Genomic DNA, 20,194 nt, shown 5'->3' on the forward strand with positions numbered 1-20,194 from the left:
TCACCACAAGGAGCCTAAGTGCCTAACAAGCTATGGTACAAAGTTTTAGATCATGAATTGGCGGTAACTTCTAAACTTGGGTGCGATGAAGTCATACGGAAAGCAAAATTACAAAAGCAATAAAAAGGATGGCTCCGATGGTGTTGGAGAACAAGAGTGTTTGGACGTCGAACCTTAACTAGTTGGCAAATGAAACTGACACACGATAAGAAAACGACGGAGAAAACCTTATCAGGTAGTAGTATGTACCATAGCTAGCAGTAGCAGGTATACATAGGTCTTGTTTAGTTATACTTGAAATACAAAAACTTTTTAAGATTTTATATTAAATCTTGCGACATATACATATAGCATCAAATATAGATAAAAAATACTCCATCCGTCCCAGAATAACTGTTGTTTTTCTTATCGGAAAATAACTTTAATTAATATTTATTAAAAAATATTAATATTTATATTACATAATTAGTATTATTGAAAAGATCTTTAAACCTAGTTTTTAACAAATTTATTTGAAGATAGAAATATTGCACATATTTTTTTACAAATTAAGTCAAACTTGCAACACAGAAACCGAAAACGACACTTAATTTGAGACTAAGGAAGTAACTAATTACAGTTTTTCAAGCTTAGTTGGTTGAACAATAATTGTTAAATATAAATGAAAGTGCTACAGTACCCAAAACCTTTTTGCCCAGAGAGCTAAGTGGGTGTTTGGTTGGAGGTGTTAAAAGTTTACCAAGTACTGTAGCATTTTCGTTTCATTTGACAATTAGTGTCAAATCATGGATTAACTAGGCTTAAAAAATTTGTCTTATAAATTACTTTCTACTTGTGTTTTTAATTTTATAAATAGTCTATATTTAATAATTTATGTATATATCTAAACATTCGATTGGATAAGTGTTAAAAAAATAAAAGAAACCAAATAGACCCTAGACCAGGCCTATCCCAAAAGGAACGCATCAAATCGTGGCCTAACCATGTGATCGGGAGCCGTCTACATTTGCTCTCAGTAACACAAAAGGTATGGAGGGAGGGAGAAGCGGTCAGAAAACCCACACGCCATAGCGGTTCCTTGAGCAGCACTCCCCGTTCCGTTCCGTGCACAGCGGCAGGCAGAATCCCAAGCAAAACGCAGGAGCCGGGGGGGTCTTGCGGTGCCTTGCAACGGCAGCTAAAAGTCGAGATATTCGCACGAAACCCACGGAAAATTAGCATCGTAGAGCGCCATCGCGCTCGCGCGTACGTAGCAACCGCTCCGCAAGCAACGCGACGAGCCTGTGCCTGGCCGGTTCACGATCACGAGCTGCTATCCCTCTTTCTCTCTGCGGCGTCGGTCAACCACCCGCGCCCGCGCGCCCGCGCAGACCCAGGCTGCCGTGTGCCTTGGCGAGCACTGAAATCAAGGCCTTGTTTACTTCCAAAATTTTTTACAAAATAGAAATAGTAGCACTTTCGTTTGTATTTGACAAATATTGTCCAATTATAAACTAAGTAGGCTTAAAAGATTCGTCTCGTCAATTCCGACCAAACTGTACAATTAGTTTTTATTTTTATTTATATTTAATACTCCATGCATATGTCTAAAGATTCGAGGTGACGGAGAATCTAAAAATTTTACAAAATTTTTTAGAAACTAAACAAGGCCCAAATCGCTGCTGAGTTTTCCCCGATCCCATCTCGTCTCGTATCTTCCGCTCGCTGTGGTAGGAGGAGTACGCACTGTAGCCTGCTACGCACGCACGCACGCACTGGCAGACGCACAGGCACAGATGATCATGGACACTAGAGGGAGGGAGGGAGGGTGGCCGAGCCGGGGGCAGCAAGGCCAGCCAGCGTCGCGCCGGGGGCCGGGGCAGCGCCGCCAGGCTTTCCCGGGCGTATGCGTATTATCGAGTGCGCGAATCCACACGCGGCCGCGCTCCCATACCGCTCTTTCTGTGTCCAGGTAAACAGCATCAACTTTTGTTTGGTATCCGTTGCCTTGCCCACTTGACTTGACCACCGTCCACCACTCATCATCGCCATCCGTTACAAGCATCTCACTCACTCACTCACTCACTCTCACACCGTCACACGCTCACATCATACTTCACCGGACGGACCCAAGCAGAAGGCGGTGCCCGGCGAAGCGGCGTCGCCGGAGCCCCGCTCTCTGATCTCTGAAGCAAAGCCAAGGCGGACCAGGCCAGTCGATAGAGCAGAAAAGAGGTGAGGGTAGTCGCAGCAGTAATAAAACCGCGGCGGGGGCGACCACGTGCGCCACGCCTCGCGTCGCGGGGCGGCATGGGCGGATGCGGATTGGGTTTGGATCGGCCTCCGCCTCCTCGGCACTCGGCGACACTTCGGTTTGGCGCGGTGGCGTGCGACGCGACGGGAGCCTGCCTGCCTGGCTGGCCCTGCTGCTGCTGCGGCTGCCCCTGCCCCTGCGAGTGCGCGTACAGCCTACTGCAGCGGCCGCCCCAGCCCCACCCCACGCCCCCGCGCGCCGGACCTGTCTGTCGCCTCGTCTCGTCGTCTCATCCCCGATGCGGTGCGGTGCCACTCCCACCACCTCGTCTCGCCGCTCGCTCGCTCGCTCGCTCGCGTCCTCCCCAATAGAAAAGCAAGCCGCAAAAATAATCGCCAAAGCCCAAAAGAGATAGGGAGAGAGAGAGAGAAGAGGAGACGCGACGCGAGGGGAGGGGAGGAGGAAAAAGCGGAGGGAGAAAAGAAGAAGAAGAAAAATCCCCGTCCACCGCCCGCCCGCCCGCTGCGCCGCCGCGCGCTGCACACACGGACGGACGGACGGACCTCCCCCCCGAGCGCTGCCGGATTCAGTCAGTGAGGCGCGGACTCGGGGCTGAGACGGAGCGGCCGACAGATCGAGCGCCGGCGATGCAGCCGCCGCACCCGGAGGCGGGGCCCGAGCAGGAGGCGGTGCCGGCTCCAGTCAAGAAGAAGCGGAACCTCCCCGGGACGCCAGGTCTGTGCTCGCCCGCCCGCCCGCGGTTGCTTTGGGGTTGGTGTGCGTGCGTGCGTACTACTGCTGCTGCTACCTCCGCGCCAGCTCGCGTGCGTGCTCTGACAGTTTGCTTGATTGCTTGACCGCCGCCCGCTGCCCGTCCGCGGCCGCAGATCCGGACGCCGAGGTGATCGCGCTCTCGCCGGGGACGCTGCTGGCCACGAATCGCTTCGTGTGCGAGGTCTGCGGCAAGGGCTTCCAGCGGGACCAGAACCTGCAGCTGCACCGCCGCGGCCACAACCTACCCTGGCGGCTGCGGCAGCGCGGGCCGGGCGCCGCTCCGCCGCGCCGCCGGGTTTACGTGTGCCCCGAGCCAGGCTGCGTGCACCACGCCCCGACGCGAGCCCTCGGTGACCTCACCGGGATCAAGAAGCACTTCTGCCGAAAGCACGGGGAGAAGCGCTGGGCGTGCCCGCGCTGCGGCAAGCGCTACGCCGTCCAGGCCGACCTCAAGGCGCACGCCAAGACCTGCGGCACCCGCGAGTACCGCTGCGACTGCGGCACGCTCTTCACCAGGTGCGTCAGCGTGATTGCTTGCTTCTTCTTCCTCCTCAGCCCCCGATGCGGAAAAAAAAAAGGAAAGTTGCGTTTTTCCTTGTTTGATTCATCGGATGCTGTGCTTGCTTGCTTCAGACGGGACAGCTTCGTGACGCATCGCGCCTTCTGCGGCGCTCTCGGGGAGGAGACCGGCAGGGTGCTGGCGCCGCCGGCGCCGCCATCGCCTCGGCCGCCTGATTTGGAAGCTGAGAATGTTGACAAGGACAAGGACAACGACAAGGGGGAGGAGGAGAATGAGGATTCTGCCGTGGCCGAGGTGGAGGAGCCTCAGCGTGTGGAGGTGGTGCCAGAGGAGCCACAGCGCATTCCGTCTCCACCTCCATTGCCACAGGAGCCACCGACCCATCCGTCTCCACCTCCATTGCCACAGGAGCCACCGCGCCACCAGTCTCCACCTCCATTGCCGCAGGAGCCACCACGCCGGCTGTCCCCACCCCCGTTGCCAAAGGAGCCACCGCGCCGGCTGTCCCCACCTCCGTTGCCAAAGGAGCCACGGTGCCGTCCAACTCCACCTCCATTGCCAAAGGAACCACAGCGGCTTCCGTTTCCACTGGAGCAGCAGCCAGTTGTGGCATTGGTGCCAAATCTGGATGGTATGCTCCTTTTGCAATCTGTTCGTGTGCTTGTCTTATTGCCCATACATAGATATGATGAGACTTAATGCAGGTTCTGCTCTTTAAGTCAATCTTACCATGTTCATAAGAAAGCAATGCATGCATCTTGGCTTTTTCCCCAATTTGGTTGGCCAGCTGGTCAATTAGCTCAATAGGGATGACTGACTTGTTCTTCCTTGTTTTGTAGAGCCAGAGGTGGTTGCTGTGCCAACTGTGACTGCCAAAATAGAGGATGAAGCCGATCAAGATGAAGATACCTGTTTCCAGGAAGCTGATCAGTACAAGGATGCTGAGCTTGAGGTCTCCAATCTGCTGGACAAGGACACCCCAATGCCTCCTTGCTTGCTCCCCTCGCCCTCAGAAGCTATTGGTACTGATGGAAGCAGCACAACCTGCGGTGCAGGTGGCAGTGTTTCCAATTCCATCGCGCCATCGACAACCACCAACACATTTGCCGGTCTGTTTGCGTCAGCCACAACAAGCACCACTTCCCAGAGCAGATCTCTGCGCGATCTCATTGGTGTAGATCCCACATTCCTTTGCCTTGCAATTGGAGCGCCCTCTATGTTCCCGCAGACAAGCGCAAGCAATTCAGGCACCTTCGCCCCGCCTCCGGCGCCACACATGTCCGCGACAGCGCTCCTGCAGAAGGCGACAGAGGCTGGAGCCACACAATCAAGCTCATCATTCTTGAAGGAGTTTGGGCTTGCCTCTTCCTCTTTGTCATCGCCTCCATCAAAGCAGCAACCCCAAGGAAGGATCGCTGATACCAGCACGGAACCATGGCAGTACCGGAGGAACCAGCAAATGGAGATGGAGCGTCACCAGAGTCATCAACGGAGGGAGATGGAGTCCAGTTCACAACCATGGCACCCCCGTAGTACCCAGCAAATGGAGATGGAGCGCCACCACCGGAATCATCAACAAAGGGAGATGGAGTCGAGTTCGCAACAATGGCACCACCACCGGAATCATCAACAAAGGGAGATGGAGTCCAGTTCGCAACAATGGCACCACCACCGGAACGACCAGCAGATGGTGGGGTTGGAGAGCTACCGGAGTAATCAGCAAATGCAGATGGAGTCCAGTTCGCAACGATGGCTGCACCCCAGGAGCTATCAGCAGCAAATGGAGGTGGATTCCAGTTTGCAACGGTGGCCGCACCACAGGAGCAACCAGCAGCAAATGGAGATGATGGAGCGGCACCACCGGAGTAACCAGCAGCAAATGGAGAGGGAGTCCAGGGCGATGCTATCTGGCGGTCTCGGCCTTGGCCTTGCATACGAAAGTGGAAACTCAGGCTTGCCGGACCTGGTGATGGGACCATCACCACTGTTCGGTCCTAAGCCTGCTGCAACGCTGGACTTCCTTGGGCTTGGCATCGGAGGGACCATGGGCGGCTCCACGGTTGCCAACCGTGGCCTCCCGGCATTGATGATTGGAGGAGAGCTGGACATGGGGTCTTCGGCACAGGTGCCTGCGCCATGGGAGGACGCCAAGAGGAAGACCAACAACGGCCGCACGATCCTGTGAGGTTTTCTCCTGTTTTTTTGTTTGGTTGGTAACCTTAGAGGAGTTCCGTGCCTCGGCTTGCCCATCATTCTTTTAGCCGCAGCTGTGCATGCTTTTGGTGGAGGAGCTAGAAGCTCTGTAAGATGCTGAAGACCTGTACATAGCTCGATCGATGCTTCTCCCAATCCTGCATTCTGTCTGGAAAAAAAAATAATAACCCCCACGAATTGAAGCTGTTATTATAGCCACAATTCGATTCGATCCCGGCAGGATGGAACCTGACCTTTGATGCCCCGTTGCTTTCGGATGTGATGAGGCAACAGGGTTAGTAGTAGTCGTACTACCAGAAATCTTGCGGTGATAACTCGGTACTGCTTTTGGAAAGATCCGAGATTAGGACAGCGATGCTGACATTGGAAAGGTGTTTTTTACTGTTACTGTTGTTGTTGATGCTGCTGCTAAGTCGGCACGGTTACTTACCTAACCTGCTGCTGGTCTGCAAGCTTCCACGGGAGCCTTTGGTACTTTTGGAGAAGCTATCGTGTACTTTTGTGTCTAAAATAAACCTGTTTATTGATAACTTTACCTTCCGTTCCTGTTGGACGGCACTCAAAAAGCTTGACAGCTTCTCTCCATGCCCTGTAAAAATCTCTTTCACTGCTGTTGTTATCAGCCGGGGGCTTTGTCACACCACAGTAACGACTAGCAAGTTTCTCTAGGGCCCTGCTGGGCAGCAGCCAGTACGCTGTACGCCGAGGCCATCCGACCCTACTGGCAGGTGGGGCTCGTCGAGGCCCCCTACCCTTTCTAAAACCTCTCATTTTCACAGATTCGCAGCTATGGAACTACAGAAGGTGATGAGAGGAAGTTCCTCTTAGCGGTAGCGGTTGTTATTATACTACTACATTTGTCACTGTCTCTCGCCAGCGACCGCTAAACTGCTCAATCACCGTATGTTTCATCTGAAATTGAGGTCGTTTTCCTTTGGTTCTTTCGACTCGTCCCGAGATTTTTTTCCTTCCGCAAAGGCGAAAGCAGGTGGCGGGGATACGGTATGCCACGAGGTTTTCACGGCACAGTTGCAGCCGCCGTGGCTCCGGCACCGGTACCAGTAGCAGCAGCAGCGCAGGATGATGGGTCGCAGCATGTTGAACGTGTCAGGTTCCTTTCGGCAACGGGGAAAGCATCCGGCATCCCGGTGGACGTGTCGAGGATGCGCCCCCGGTCGTACCGAGCTACAGTCTTTGCTGGTCCGACGTGACGATCGATCGTGGCCTAATCAGTGTGGCCAACACAGAACCACTCTCGGTGGCTCTCGGCTAGGGCCTTGTTTAGTTCCAAAAAATTTTACAAAATTTTTTAGATTTCCCGTCACATCGAATCTTTAGACTCATGCATGGAGTACGAAATATAGATGAAAATAAAAACTAATTGCATAGTTTGGTCGAAATTGACGAGACGAATCTTTTGAGCCTAGTTAGTCCATGATTGGACAATTTTTGTCAAATACAAACGAAAGTGCTATAGTGTCAATTTTGTAAAATTTTTTGGAACTAAACAAGGCCTTAGGGATTGGATCGGAGGGCGTCATTATTGACGAAGCCACGACACGAGTATCCTCAAGAGTGTGGGTTTTTAGCCAAGCTAATAAGTATTTTTACTGACGTGAAAGAGAGAAAATGACAGAGAAGAGAGCTTAACTCTTATTTGAGCATGCGTAGAAGCATACTCCCTCCGTCCCTTTAAAAGAGTCGTTCAAAGATTCAAATGTTGTCCTAGAAAAAACGTCGATGGACTGTGTCCTAGGTACAGAGTGTCGTACGAGCAGTTGTCTATGTCCACCGACCAGCGGCCAGCTTACAGCCTATCCCTTGGCTCCTCCCATTCAAATTGTGCTGCTACTTGTACTACTAGTAATACTTTTTACCAGCTATAATAGGGGTATGCAGGTATTTCACCACCTTTATTGGTACAAGGGCTTTGCTCCCAAATGACAATATTTATGGGACAGAGGGAGTAGATATCTGTGGGCCCAAAACAATAATGTATGTGAGAAGAATTCGAGAAGCGAAAATGAAATTAGGTATCATATAATAATAAAAGATTTTTTTATAGACAAATATGAAACAACTATTGTATGACTTAGCTCTTATAATTTGATCTATAGCCATGCACTTGACTTTTGTTGTAATAATCTCTTACCGTGTGTTTGGTTGGAGAGCGGGGCGAGCCGGGTCGGAGCGAACCCGTTCCCGTGGCTGTTTGGTTGAAGAATGGGAGGGTTGGGTTGGCCCCAGAGTGGAATATTCCTCTCAGATGCGGGTTGGACTCGTCCGTCAAAATCTGGCGGACGGAGCCGCTCCAGCCGGGTTGATGTTCACCAAACGCTGAATTCCTTCAACCAAACACTGAACGGAGCCGCTTCGTCTCCAATCCTTCAACCAAACACGAAACAGGTTGAGTCTGTCCCCAAAATCAAAGTACAACCAAACACTCTTTTGGGCTGGCTCCATCCAAAAAAACTGGGTTGGATCCAACCCAACCTCAAACCAAAGACACGGTTATACAGGCTTTAGTCGGAACTAGAGGAAAGGATATCACTGTTTGGTTAGTTGGTAGGTAGGTGCCCACACGTGCCAAAAACAGATGGCTTCGGGCAGACACACACACATCGTGGCAGATGATTTTTGTACTTTTGAACAGTTTTCTAGAGGGGAAAAAGGGGTGAGTACAAGAAGCCTCATAAAAAAAATACGACGCTGTACCTTGGCTGTAAATATATATATTTAGAAAAATTGGTACGTGTAATCCAAAAGTACCATCTTGGATCCGCAAGAGATTCAACAACTCCTGGCCACTGGAAGTTTACAATAAAGGAAAATGCTGCCTATACTGTTTCATTTCATGTATCAGAAACTGAAATGCGCAATGCGGATATACTAACATTATTGAAGCTAGTCGTCAGATTCTAATTTCCCCAAAAAGGGTTTAGTCCTTTGCCACACTGCACTCACTCACCCCCCAAAGTTTGCAACTGGGTTGCCATTTCAAAAAGTACAGGTTCGTTGGATCTCGAAATAGCCATTACGCGTGTCTGCAGATCAATCCACGTACATTTCCTACGTCTAGTAGCTGGCTATCGTGGCTGTACCATGTTCGATGGTTCGGAAATGGATGTTTTTCCTGTTTCGGCGACACATGCAGGAACGGCGAGGGGCACCATTGCTCAACTTAGGCCTTGTATAGATACATTCAAAAATCTAAAACTTTACAAAATTCCTTATCACATCGAATCTTGCGGTACATGCATGGAGTATAATCTTTTAAGCCTAGTTACTCTATGATTGGACAATATTTGTCAAATAAAAACAAAAGTGCTACAGTGACAAAATCTAAAAAGTTTTTGGATCCAAAGTGACCAGATGCATATACCCCTACACGTAGTTCCGTCAATGGAGTATGTGTTCGCGAAGCGATCCAGGCGTTTTTCCGCTAGATGGAGGCCTATGCTTTCGAAAACCCGTTACGTGTGTGCCCCCTAATTGAGCCTTTTCCAAGTCATGATCGCTGGTGTACCCTAGAATAGATTGCGGCACTATCCACCAACTCCACTGAATGGTGAACGGCGATCGATCAGACACGTCCCGCAACTTTTTTATTTTTAGCAAAAATTATTTTCACAACTTTTATTTTTTAGAAAGTTATTACAAAATTATACACATAACTTCATCGTATAATTTTTAGAACAAACTTTAGTGTATGGCTTATACATATAACTTATACAAGTTACATACATAACTTTTACATATAACTTACTACGCGAGAAAGTTATACTCATAACTTTTATATATAATATTTTGCAGAACAAATCTATTCCCTCAGTCCGTAAATAAATGCACATATTGTTTCGTGAGGAATCAAACTTTTTTAAGTATGACCAAATATATACAAAAAGATACTAATATTTATCATATATAATATATATCATTAGGTTGAGAATAAAATATATTTTTATAATATACTTATTTTTAGATACAAATGTTGATATTATTTGATATATTTTCAGTCAAACTCAAAGAAGTTCGACTCCTTGGAAACATTTATTTGTGGAGGGAGTATCAACATAAACTTTTATGTAAAACATTTTGTAGAAAAAGTTATTATCCCATTATAATTTGTTGGTACAGTTTCTATGTATTTTAAAGACAACTTACCATGATAATTTTATATGTCATTAGTAAAATTATTGTAAAAAGTTGTGCTAGAAAATTTATGTTAACAAATTATTGTCATAAACTAATATAGAAAAAAAATCCGTGCTAAGTTGTCTCTGAAAATACATAAAATCTGTATCCAAAAGTTTTGTTATACTAATAATTTCTGCTATGCAAAATGGTATATTGTCAAAGTTTTGAATGTAAGTTGTGATAATAAGTTAAATCCAGTAAATATTATGTATAAAATTTATGTGTATAACTTATTAACTTTCCAAAAATAAAAAAATCACTGAAATATTTTTTTTAGAAAAAGAGTGGCGAGGCTGCTCATCTTTCGCTGCATTTGAATCGAGTGAACCACCACGGAAGTAGAATGCGGAACTATCCACTCACTTGCTAATTAGTACTGGCATCTCAGCGACAGTGCTAAACAAAATTAATGATAAAAAGAAGAGATGGAAATAAAAATCTTTCTTGTTTTGAAAGTAAGTTCCGACTTTATTAGTAAAATTGATGGTAAAGAAGAGACAGGGAGATATAAAAGATATATATGGCTGTTTTGCAAAGCAACCCCGCATAACCTAAAATTTAGAACCATGGCGTAACTCGTGAGCCATTATATTATATAAGTTTTTGTTGTCATGCAATGAGCGGAGCGCAAATCACAAACCTTTCTTTGGGATTTTGAAACTACTACTACTACAATGGGATGCAGTGGGGTAACTTGTGGAGTTTGTCAGCGTCAAGTGGCCTAGTACATTCCACATGGCAGTGTAGGTGTAGCAGAGGCCGCGCCAGAGGGTAGCCTCATCTGAATCTGGAATTTGGTAGCTAAGCATCATTATGTTATTGATGATGAAGTGACCTATCTCCGCTGGAGGATTTTGTTCGGAACTAATAAAGGGAGGATATTTGGTAGTTGGTGCCCACACTTTTGGTAGAAAAAAGGTGTGTGCGGCAAAGGAGTCAGGACATACAATATGACAGATGATTCACAAACTTTTCGATATATCGTCATCGAAAAAGATGCAATGAGTCCTATAAAAAAAAGTTCAATGTTGTATCGATACAATCGTACAACCAAAAAAAAGAAATATGTTTTCATATGAATTGGCACCATGCAACGTCATGTGAAATAAGTGCTGGCCGGTTTGTGCCAGCAATGTCTCACTTTGAAGAATCCATTCACTGTTTGACTGTCTGTCCTACTAGCAAATTACGGCCGGTTTCGATGGAAGGCAGGGCAGGCTTTGTAACCTGAACCTGTGGTCCGGGAGGCACTCGTATTCATCACATGCCTGTTGGCTGTTGCTTCACGGGTGCTGATGATCTACTGTCGTTCTCGTCCGCGTGATCCAGACAGCCAGTTCAGAGCTGGGTTTGTGGTGCCACTACAGGCCACGTGGTCAGTGCCAGACACGCTACTCTTTAGACAAGAGAAGCCAAGCTGTGACACGAACACGGACAGGTTAGCCTTGCCACTGGCCAGTGGCCACTGCATTCCATAAACTCCATCCAAAGTGCATATGCCGAACCCAGCTGTAGCTAACCTGCCTCGGTCTCAGAATCCAGCCCAGACAGTAGTTGGTTTCGCATATACAGTGTCACAGAGGACGACGGTCTCATGTAAGCAATCTGAACTTCTGAAATGAAATCCGTTCCCGGTGGTGTTGCAGTACTAGGCAACAACAGGCATCACCACCATGGCTGTACTGCAAGTGGGCAGTGAGCAGTGAGTGCACCGGGGGTCCGTACCGGAGACGACGACCAATGAATAACGCCGGCCGGCGGCCGGCCCTACCGAGTTCAGGAGAAGCGAGCGAGCGAGCGGAGCAGAGGAGATGCCGGGGCCGGGGGTTCAAGCAACAGCCTGGACTTTCGTCGTATGGTTCCAAATGCGTGCAAGACCCAAGTTTCCCATCTCGTCCTCGGCTGATAGAGGGAAGCAAATAAAAGAGCGTGGAAAATCCGGACCCCAAATTCAAACTGGCCACGCACAACATTCAAGAATGGAACAGTAGTGGTCCTAGTGCGTAGTAGTACTCGTAGTACGCAGCTAGATCAGCAGCGTTGAGAACGTGCCGGTTGACAGCGCCGCCCAAGAGGTTCGGAACGCCGAGCGTCCGGCCGGCCGGCCACCACGCGTCGCTGTCAATGTCAAGACGGGGGCCTCAACCACCGGCCAGCCTCGTTGTGGATCGGCGCTCCAGCGGTCCAGCCCGGGGCGGTCTCTGCATCCGCCGCCGAGCTGTGCTGTGTGTGCTCCGGTGATCCGTGCCGTTTTTGGGTTGGTTGCTCCTTGCTCGTGCGCCGTGGCCGGACGACGGGCGACGCTGTGGAAGTGTGGCGTCGGCGGAACTGCGGTAGAAAACCTGCCAATAGGGCCCATGGTCGGACGTTTTCGGCCCATCTGTTCTGAGGAAAAAATTGGCCCAATTTCAGTCCTCACGTAACACAAAAGAAAGCTCGCGCGGCCCAGCTGAGCGCTTGTCGCTCGGCAAGGGGAGGCAGCTCACGGGGCGGCCCAGACTGCATGCGCTGCTCTCGCCGGGTCTACTTGGCCCGCATACCATTTCATTGTTGTTATCTTTCCTTTTCATTGGCCCAAGCAGAGTAATACTTGGCCCGGCTAAGAAGACCGACTGAAGATCGGCCTAGAGAGAATATGATGAGTTTTGCTTGTTGCAATTAAGACGAGTGTATTTCAATTGTTCGGAACTTCGGATACCACGTTTCAATTGGTCGAATAGTACATCTAGATTTGTCTAACATCTCGCTGTCATTGTCACGATAGTGTTTGGAGATATATAGCTCTTGCTCCACCTCGTTGGAGATATTGTAATATACTATTTGTCTAACATCTCGTTGGTTCCTACTTTTATTGACTCATTGCCATGTGGAACCAACGTAATATACCACTTCAGCAAAACCGGATCAGGGGGTTATTTATATCATTTTTAGTTGTTTAAGATGTAGAATACTTAGTTTTATTGGTGACATGATGAAGTACACAGCTGCCAATAATTAAAGCTTTTCCCAATTACATATATTGTAATTTGTGCATCATTTAAATTTTAAAATATTATGAGATGGTGTAAATGCATATGTATCGTCAACTTTTGGTTATTTTATATTTGTATATAGTGAATTTCTACGCACAAACTTCAACATAGGCGTGTCACACTCACACCTGTAGATCACGGCTGTTTCAGGTAAATTCATTTCAGCGATTGGAAAGAGATTCGCTGCCCTTGGGCCTCATGCACGGCGAGGCTAGAGAATCGCTCTCGTGGCGGCCGCAGAGAGGCTCCTCATTAATCAATGTTATCCTCAGGTTTTGTACTCCTAGCTTGCTTACCTTTTTGCCTGACTTTGTTATGCTACTGTTATGGCCACAAGTTTTGCATGTTGTTTGATCCGTTTGCTAGCGATCGGTTGGTAAATATATATACGTTGGTACGAATTAGCAACTTGATTGTGGTCCTGCAGAATGCTGAGATGCCCGGCCCTAACCTTTCCTCCCCCTTGTTTTCCTATTGATTGATCAGACAATCAGGCAGCTGAAATTCGTGGACCTTACGACCGACACGACGCTTAGATATGGTCAGTGTGTAGGGTTGGGTCGTTGGGCTGGAGGTTTAGGAGTGTTATCGTCCCTTTAGCTTTTACTGTTTACAAACTTGTGCAAGAAGAAAAAACAGAAAACAACATGAGAAAAACTTTGAGTGCAATTGTTCATGTTTGATCCACAACGTGGAGCTGGGGTATGTGTTGGTAATGGTGCTGCTGATAGTGGACAGTTTGATGAACCCGCTAAAATTGTGGGTGCTTTTTATTTATTTTTCAATAGTATGTTCACATAGAAACTCATATAACACACACCGATATGTGCAAACTAGACCTATAACATATACCTAAATATGTACACACGTGGCTAAGAAGTACCCTAATACACACAAAAAGTCTAAGAGCATGACAAAGTGTGCACGTCACTCTAACCATTGTAGAACATCTGCCCACAAGGCTGAATAAAATGGCAGAGAACTTGGGTCCGATGAGATCGGGGATCAAACTCACGGTGGCGGGACATTCATCCATGTCTCCAGCGCTTAGTTACCACATTGTGGGGTTGATACAATTGACGGTCGGGGTGATAAAATGGGCTCGATTGCACAATACAGAATATGAAAAACCACAATTGGTTCCAAAACCCCTTCAATGGTTTTGAAAGAAGCAGTGAAGTCCTTGTGATACGCTGCCAGGAACCCAACCGACATAGATGTTATTTCCAAAGAAAAAAGATAAGGCAGTCCATCCTATGCCGCTACTTCGCTACACACAGAGCCCACCCATGTCCATCGCTCTCCACCGTTGTTGTACCCCACACATGACTCCATGTCCAGCTTGGGTGGCCCCAGGAGAAAGGCTAGAGATGATGAGGGTCACGCGAGGGAGGGAGGTCTAGCAATGACTTCATGGCACCCTCCACGTCATGTTGTTGGTGAGAGAGACGCAAACTATGAGATATAGAACGAGAGAGAAAATGAAAGAGAGGAGACTATACTCAAGTATCGACTTAACAATATTTGGGGAGGTGGTTGTACTTAAGTGAGTTTGATTTTAATTTTTGGTCCCAAAGATAGAGTTTTTTAAAAGACTTGTAAAAGCGCTAGTTTTTAGCTGACAATGATACTATTTACCCTAAATAATCGGCAATGATAACTTATATTTGTTGGTTTTGAAAAAACATTATTATTGGGCATATGATCTAGTTGTTTACAATTCTTACAAACCTGTCTTCACTTTCACATTTTAATCTGATAGTGGTCAGTCGACAGTGATAGGCACTATTAGTTGCTTACCTACCAGTGATAACTATTTTCATAACAAGTGAGTGGATAGTTCCGAATGTGAGGCCACGCCCACAGCGTGGTCCTATTCCCATGTCGCGGTCCCGCGTTGTCATAGCCACCGCAACACACATGTGAGGAAGGAGCATATGAACTTGGGGAGGCGGAGACAGAGTGAGCGAGAGAGTGAAGATAGAGATTTTAGGTCTAAAATGTAGGGGTCACTTGCGGTTGATAATAAAATCTAGCGATTATACCTATTATTGCTGGGTGATTTTAAAATCCTACATTGACTAACTTTTGCTTATGAGCCGACAGTGCTACACTATCCCTGTCAATTTAAAACTGCTCAGCAATGATGGTTTGGCAGTGATTGGTATGAATGCGAACATAATTTGAAAGAGCCACTAGAGGTGGTAGAGGAGGAAAAGTGGTAGCAAACGAGAGAAGCTTGAAAACATAGATTTAGAACCTACACAAGCAATAACTTGAGAGGTCAGGTGCTGTATCTTCCGTAAAATAACTAAGAACATAGATTCTAAAACACTTATTTTGAACCTATATGAAAATAAAATAAAATAAACATCTTCCCCTTTATTTTTTTAAAAAGAGACGAATATACATCTCTTTTTTTTAAAAAAAAGTAATGATGTGGTTGATTTATTCACTATGGTTGATTCTCTCGGCTTCATGCAGCTGCACATATATATATAAATTACTCGATCATATATAGATTACTCGATCATTACAAATGCATGTCAGGCAGGGTACGCTCCGGTTCCTGCAAATGCTGCTTTCACGCACAAAATATCTTGGAAAGATTCTGCAAGGACGCCACCACAAGTCCACAACTATCTTTTGCACCGCAGTGTTTAATTTCCTATTGGTGCCAGATTAGCATGGGCCATTACTTAAACTCACGCCTGATTCGTTTGCTTAATCGCCTCAACAACATCACTCACCTTAATTACAATACATGTACGGGGGATGCAAAAATAATGGGTTGCTCACCTCATGGCTGACGACGGGAGAGAGGGGCCGGAAAAAACATTGTAAGCACACATTATAATGCTGCCACGTTTCGCCGTGGCATCGGCAACGTACGACCTGGCTGCTGGCTAATCACGCTTCCTTTCGCCCGTATCCTATCTCTCAGCAGCTTATAGATAGGCTTTGAATTGTATGGAGCTACCATTATTCTAGTGGCGCAAAAGGTCATGTCACATGGTTAGTGGCGTAATTCAAGGAAAGGTGAAAGAATTTTAGGGTAAAGTTTGAGTTATGAGTGCCTCGCAAGGGTAAAAGTTGAAACGCGGTGCGTGCAAAAACCCATGTTCCGTACGAGTAAAGATCGAATCCAAGAGTGTTGACGCCGTTCAAAGGCCTCTCTTGAGTAGGGCTGCTTGCAGTTTTAAACTTTCTGTAGTAGTACGTACTAGCTAATTTCTCTTCTGTCCTAATCTCTATGACTTGGTTTATGGTCTTCGTCATACAGTAATTTATTTTTAAACCAAACACAAGAACTTCATGGGCGGCAGTACGTCGTCTCTGTCGTTTTCTGTTGCATGCAGTATGAAGATTAATTAATTGAAGCTTCCTTATCCATGTGTTTAGCACTTGCAGTTGGAACTAGTACAAATCATGGAACTTTCAGGAGAAAAATATAACTCTAATGGTGAAGGGTTAATGAAACCACCGCATTTGCTCATGGCAAATTCATCCCAATGCAAGATCCATTGACCTTCAAGCTAGCTATAGTCTCGGTGACACCGCCAATTTAAGATGAGTGAGGCAATTAAGTTTTGGGCAGATCCAAGGAGATAAGTTGGAGGTTGGGAAGCAGGGGCGTGGCTTGTCCGGGAGTAAGGGCGCCTCCACTTGTTTAATCACCCCCCTGCATCATCATTAACAAAGCAAAGTGGAGATCATGGAGCATGTGAGGGAATCGAGCACATGATGATGGGGATTAGTATCGCCTACTATACCTCCTGATCAGTCCCTCCCAATCTCATGCAGACAAGTGTGCCCAAAGCCCCAGCTTAGTGCTGATCCATCCCTTTAGCTAGCTAATCTGGCCTGTGAACAGCCTAGATGCGCGTGTAAAGAACATGGTTATACAGCCTCGACACAGCTAAGCTCAGCTAATGAGTATCATTAAGAAATATTAGTCTCCTTAACACCCTGCAGATAGCTAGGCATGCTTGTTTCTTATGAGAAAGTTCTAGTAAACCTTAGTAGTATTAGTTTGCTTGAAAAGGATGCTTCAAGTAGTGGCTGTGATATAAAAGAATCTGGGAAAAGTACAGACGACTCTTCAAATCATTAATTCATCAGCATTTAGCTTGGGATCGCATTAGTATCTGGGAATAAGTCCGTCATCAACGTAGAAAAGAAGCTGCTTAATAGAAACAGCTAATATGAAGTCATCATCCCATGAGACCCCAAGTAGAAGTTCTCGTTATTTGCTCCTCTCCTATAGTTTTTGGCCTTGTTTACTTTCCAAAAAATTTTGCAAAAAATTTCACATTCTCCGTCACATCGAATCTTTAGACGCATATATGGAGTATTAAATATAGATGAAAATAAAAACTAATTGCACAGTTTGGTCGAAATTGACGAGACGAATCATTTGAGCCTAGTTAGTGCAATTGGAAAAAATTTGTTAAATACAAACAAAAATGCTACAGTGCGTGTTTTGCAAAATTTTTTGGAACTAAACAAAGCCTTTCTTCACCACTGCAAGAATCAACCGCAGTTCGCGCAGAGCGCAGCCGGGCCGGCACAGCACGCAACGCCGGGCGGCCGGTTACTTGCACCGGCAGCTTCGTCCTTGTGGGGCCGCCGCCGCCTCCGGCCGGCGGCCTTGCCAGCATGAGCGTCCATCCATGGCGGCTGATTCCCTCCCGCATCCTCGCGAGCTGACGCGTCAACCGGAAACGGGGGGAGGGGCCGGAGCGGTTAGCCGGATGGGATAAACATTACCGGAAACGCACAAGGCACAGGTCAACACAGGCAAAAGACGGGGCCGAGAGAACTTGCCGGTAATGGAAGGAGGACGAGTACTTGGCCTGCGTACGTACATGGCTACATGCATGCATCTACTACGCTGTGTCATGCCCAGACCAGATGTTCTGATCGAGCAGAGCAGTTTCAGGGTAGCTGCTAGCTTATCCAGGCATGTGCTTTGCTGCATGCGTTTCGTTTCACCGGACACCGGCTGTCGTGAGTGAGTTGGATTCGAACACATCCAAGATCTGGTCCAGTTACATACTTGCACCGTGGCAGGCATGGCTCGGCCGGCCGGCTTTACAGTTCAGAGAAATGGAGGGTTGTATCAGCTGCAGCCGTAAGTAGACAAGCCAGATCGGGGATAGACGGTTGCCGAGTCGGTAAGCAATCCATTCCTGGTAGTAAATCGTACTAGTACAAACGGATAAACTTGTGGATTTCTCTTCTATCCAACAAAAAGCTGCACCGATCGGAACAAATTGTTCGGATCGAAGTGCAGGTGCAAATGTGGGGGAAAAAAAGGTGAGACTTTTTCTTTTTGATGAAAAAAATAAAATACTGGAATTTTCACTGGCGCACACTGCACATAGTGCCCAGCTCTACCCAAATCCCGAAATGTTCTCTCGCTCCAAGAACACCCGCCGTTGACAGCAGGTCAGCAGAGCAGCCAGTAGACAGCGGGATGCCTCTGCGCGCAGACCCCTCCATGGCCCACTCGTCAGCCGCTCGTGGCCTCCTCCGCTGCGGCCCCCGAGCACCGGAGGACTGACAACTAATCAGCCTGTGAACAGTGGCTCGTTTGGAATCCCGGAGCACGAAAAGCTCAGCAGAGATGGCGCTGCGGGCCAGCACCAGCAGGGAGTTTTTCGGTTTCCTGCCCGGATCGGCGGGCCGCGGCCGCTGGGTGGCGACACGTCCGGGGGGCGCGGGGCGTGTGGTCCCTGGCGCCCCAGCCTCGCCCCGGGCGACGCGTGGGGGTCCTGCTTGTGCCGTGCCGTGCGTCCCGCCCACTGGCGCCCCAGCCTTGCCCGTTGGCGTCCCCGGCGCAGCGCAGTGCAGCCCATGTGCCTACGCCCCCTGTCTCCCGGGCTAGCTGCTACGGAGTACTACTCCCGTAGTGCCCCCGCTCCCGGTGCTACGCGGGGCTGGTTGGCACCTTTGCTTGCGCGGCTGCGCCACCTAGCGGTCTGTAGCCTTATCCACTGTTCCTTTTTTCCCCCCTCGCCTGAAAGAGTTCTTCCCCCCATCCTTGCTGACTCGCCGAGTTATCTCCTAATCTATCTTGCTGGATCAGTTGTGTGCGTCCTGATGGATAGTATGCTTTAATCCTTTGATGGCATGCCGGCCGCATGGCATCGGCATCGGCATCGCCAGATCGATGTCGTCATCTGCGCTGGTAAGAATAAGATGCATCACGTGCGGTGTGTGACTGGCCATGTCCTCCAACGGTGAAACATGTATGAGCTACATCTTTTGTTTTGAGGAATTTGAAATATTTTGACTTGAATGAGTTACAATTTGAAATGGACGGGGTGGCGAGGGGTCCAGTTCTGAATACCGAGCAAAAAATGGTGGCTGGGGCGAGCGCAGCTTGTGCCACTGTAAGCCCCTTAATGTAACCATGATGTACTTCAATTTTGCTATGATTAATGAAAGCCGATAACGGATCTTTAGAAAAAAAGAAATGTTAGATCCATTACAGATGATATTTTGACTTAGAACAAATCAGAAAACACTTATATTTTAAAATGGATGGAGTATAATTTTTTTGGGAGCTATTATATTGTAATTCCATGCCATCATTGTCCTTGCGTAGACAAGCAAACCACCCACATTTTTTGGTACACTATTTTAGGCTGATGGCGGTGCTGTTTACCCTCTGCTTTTACATAACTTTGAAAACACTAAGCTAATGGGATAGCTAGGTTAAATGGTCGACTGGTTCACCACGAAACAACACGTACGCTATACCTCTCTATAAAGACTACTCTGAGAGAGAGAGAATCTCCTGCCCGATCTTTTCAAAGAAAGTGATAGCCCTTTCCAGGAGCAAGTGCCACCTTGTCGACCACTCTTGTGTCTACTACATAGAAGGTCGTGCGCTCCCGAGTAATCTCCAAATTAAGCACTGGCATATATTCGTGCACCCGGCCCCTACTCCATGCAAGCTTTCAGTGGGGCTGAATGAAAGACAGCAAAAAACAAAAGGGGCATCAACATCAGAAAATATAAAGGCCCACTTTGGAACAGAAGAAAAATAGAGGAATTATGAAGGATTGAAATCCTATAGAAACATTCCCTTTGAAGTAAATTTGTAGTCCCTTCATCCCAAATTGTAAGTCATTCTAAGAATTTTAGAGAGTCAAACTTTTCTAAGTTTGACCAACTTTATATGATAAAATAATTATTATTATGATACCAAATAAG

The 20,194-nt window shown here is 47.5% G+C and overlaps 1 protein-coding gene across 1 annotated transcript; it reads left to right on the forward strand.

Annotated features, from left to right (window-relative positions):
* Positions 2,520 to 6,271, forward strand: LOC8078954 (ATM interactor). The gene is made up of 4 exons (XM_002460876.2): positions 2,520 to 2,968; positions 3,121 to 3,523; positions 3,641 to 4,158; positions 4,367 to 6,271. The coding sequence occupies exons 1-4, from the start codon at positions 2,881 to 2,883 to the stop codon at positions 5,710 to 5,712; spliced, it is 2,355 nt and encodes a 784-aa protein (XP_002460921.1). The 5' UTR covers positions 2,520 to 2,880; the 3' UTR covers positions 5,713 to 6,271.

This window comes from Sorghum bicolor, chromosome 2 (assembly GCF_000003195.3).
Source record: "Sorghum bicolor cultivar BTx623 chromosome 2, Sorghum_bicolor_NCBIv3, whole genome shotgun sequence".
Classification (NCBI taxonomy): domain Eukaryota; kingdom Viridiplantae; phylum Streptophyta; class Magnoliopsida; order Poales; family Poaceae; genus Sorghum; species Sorghum bicolor.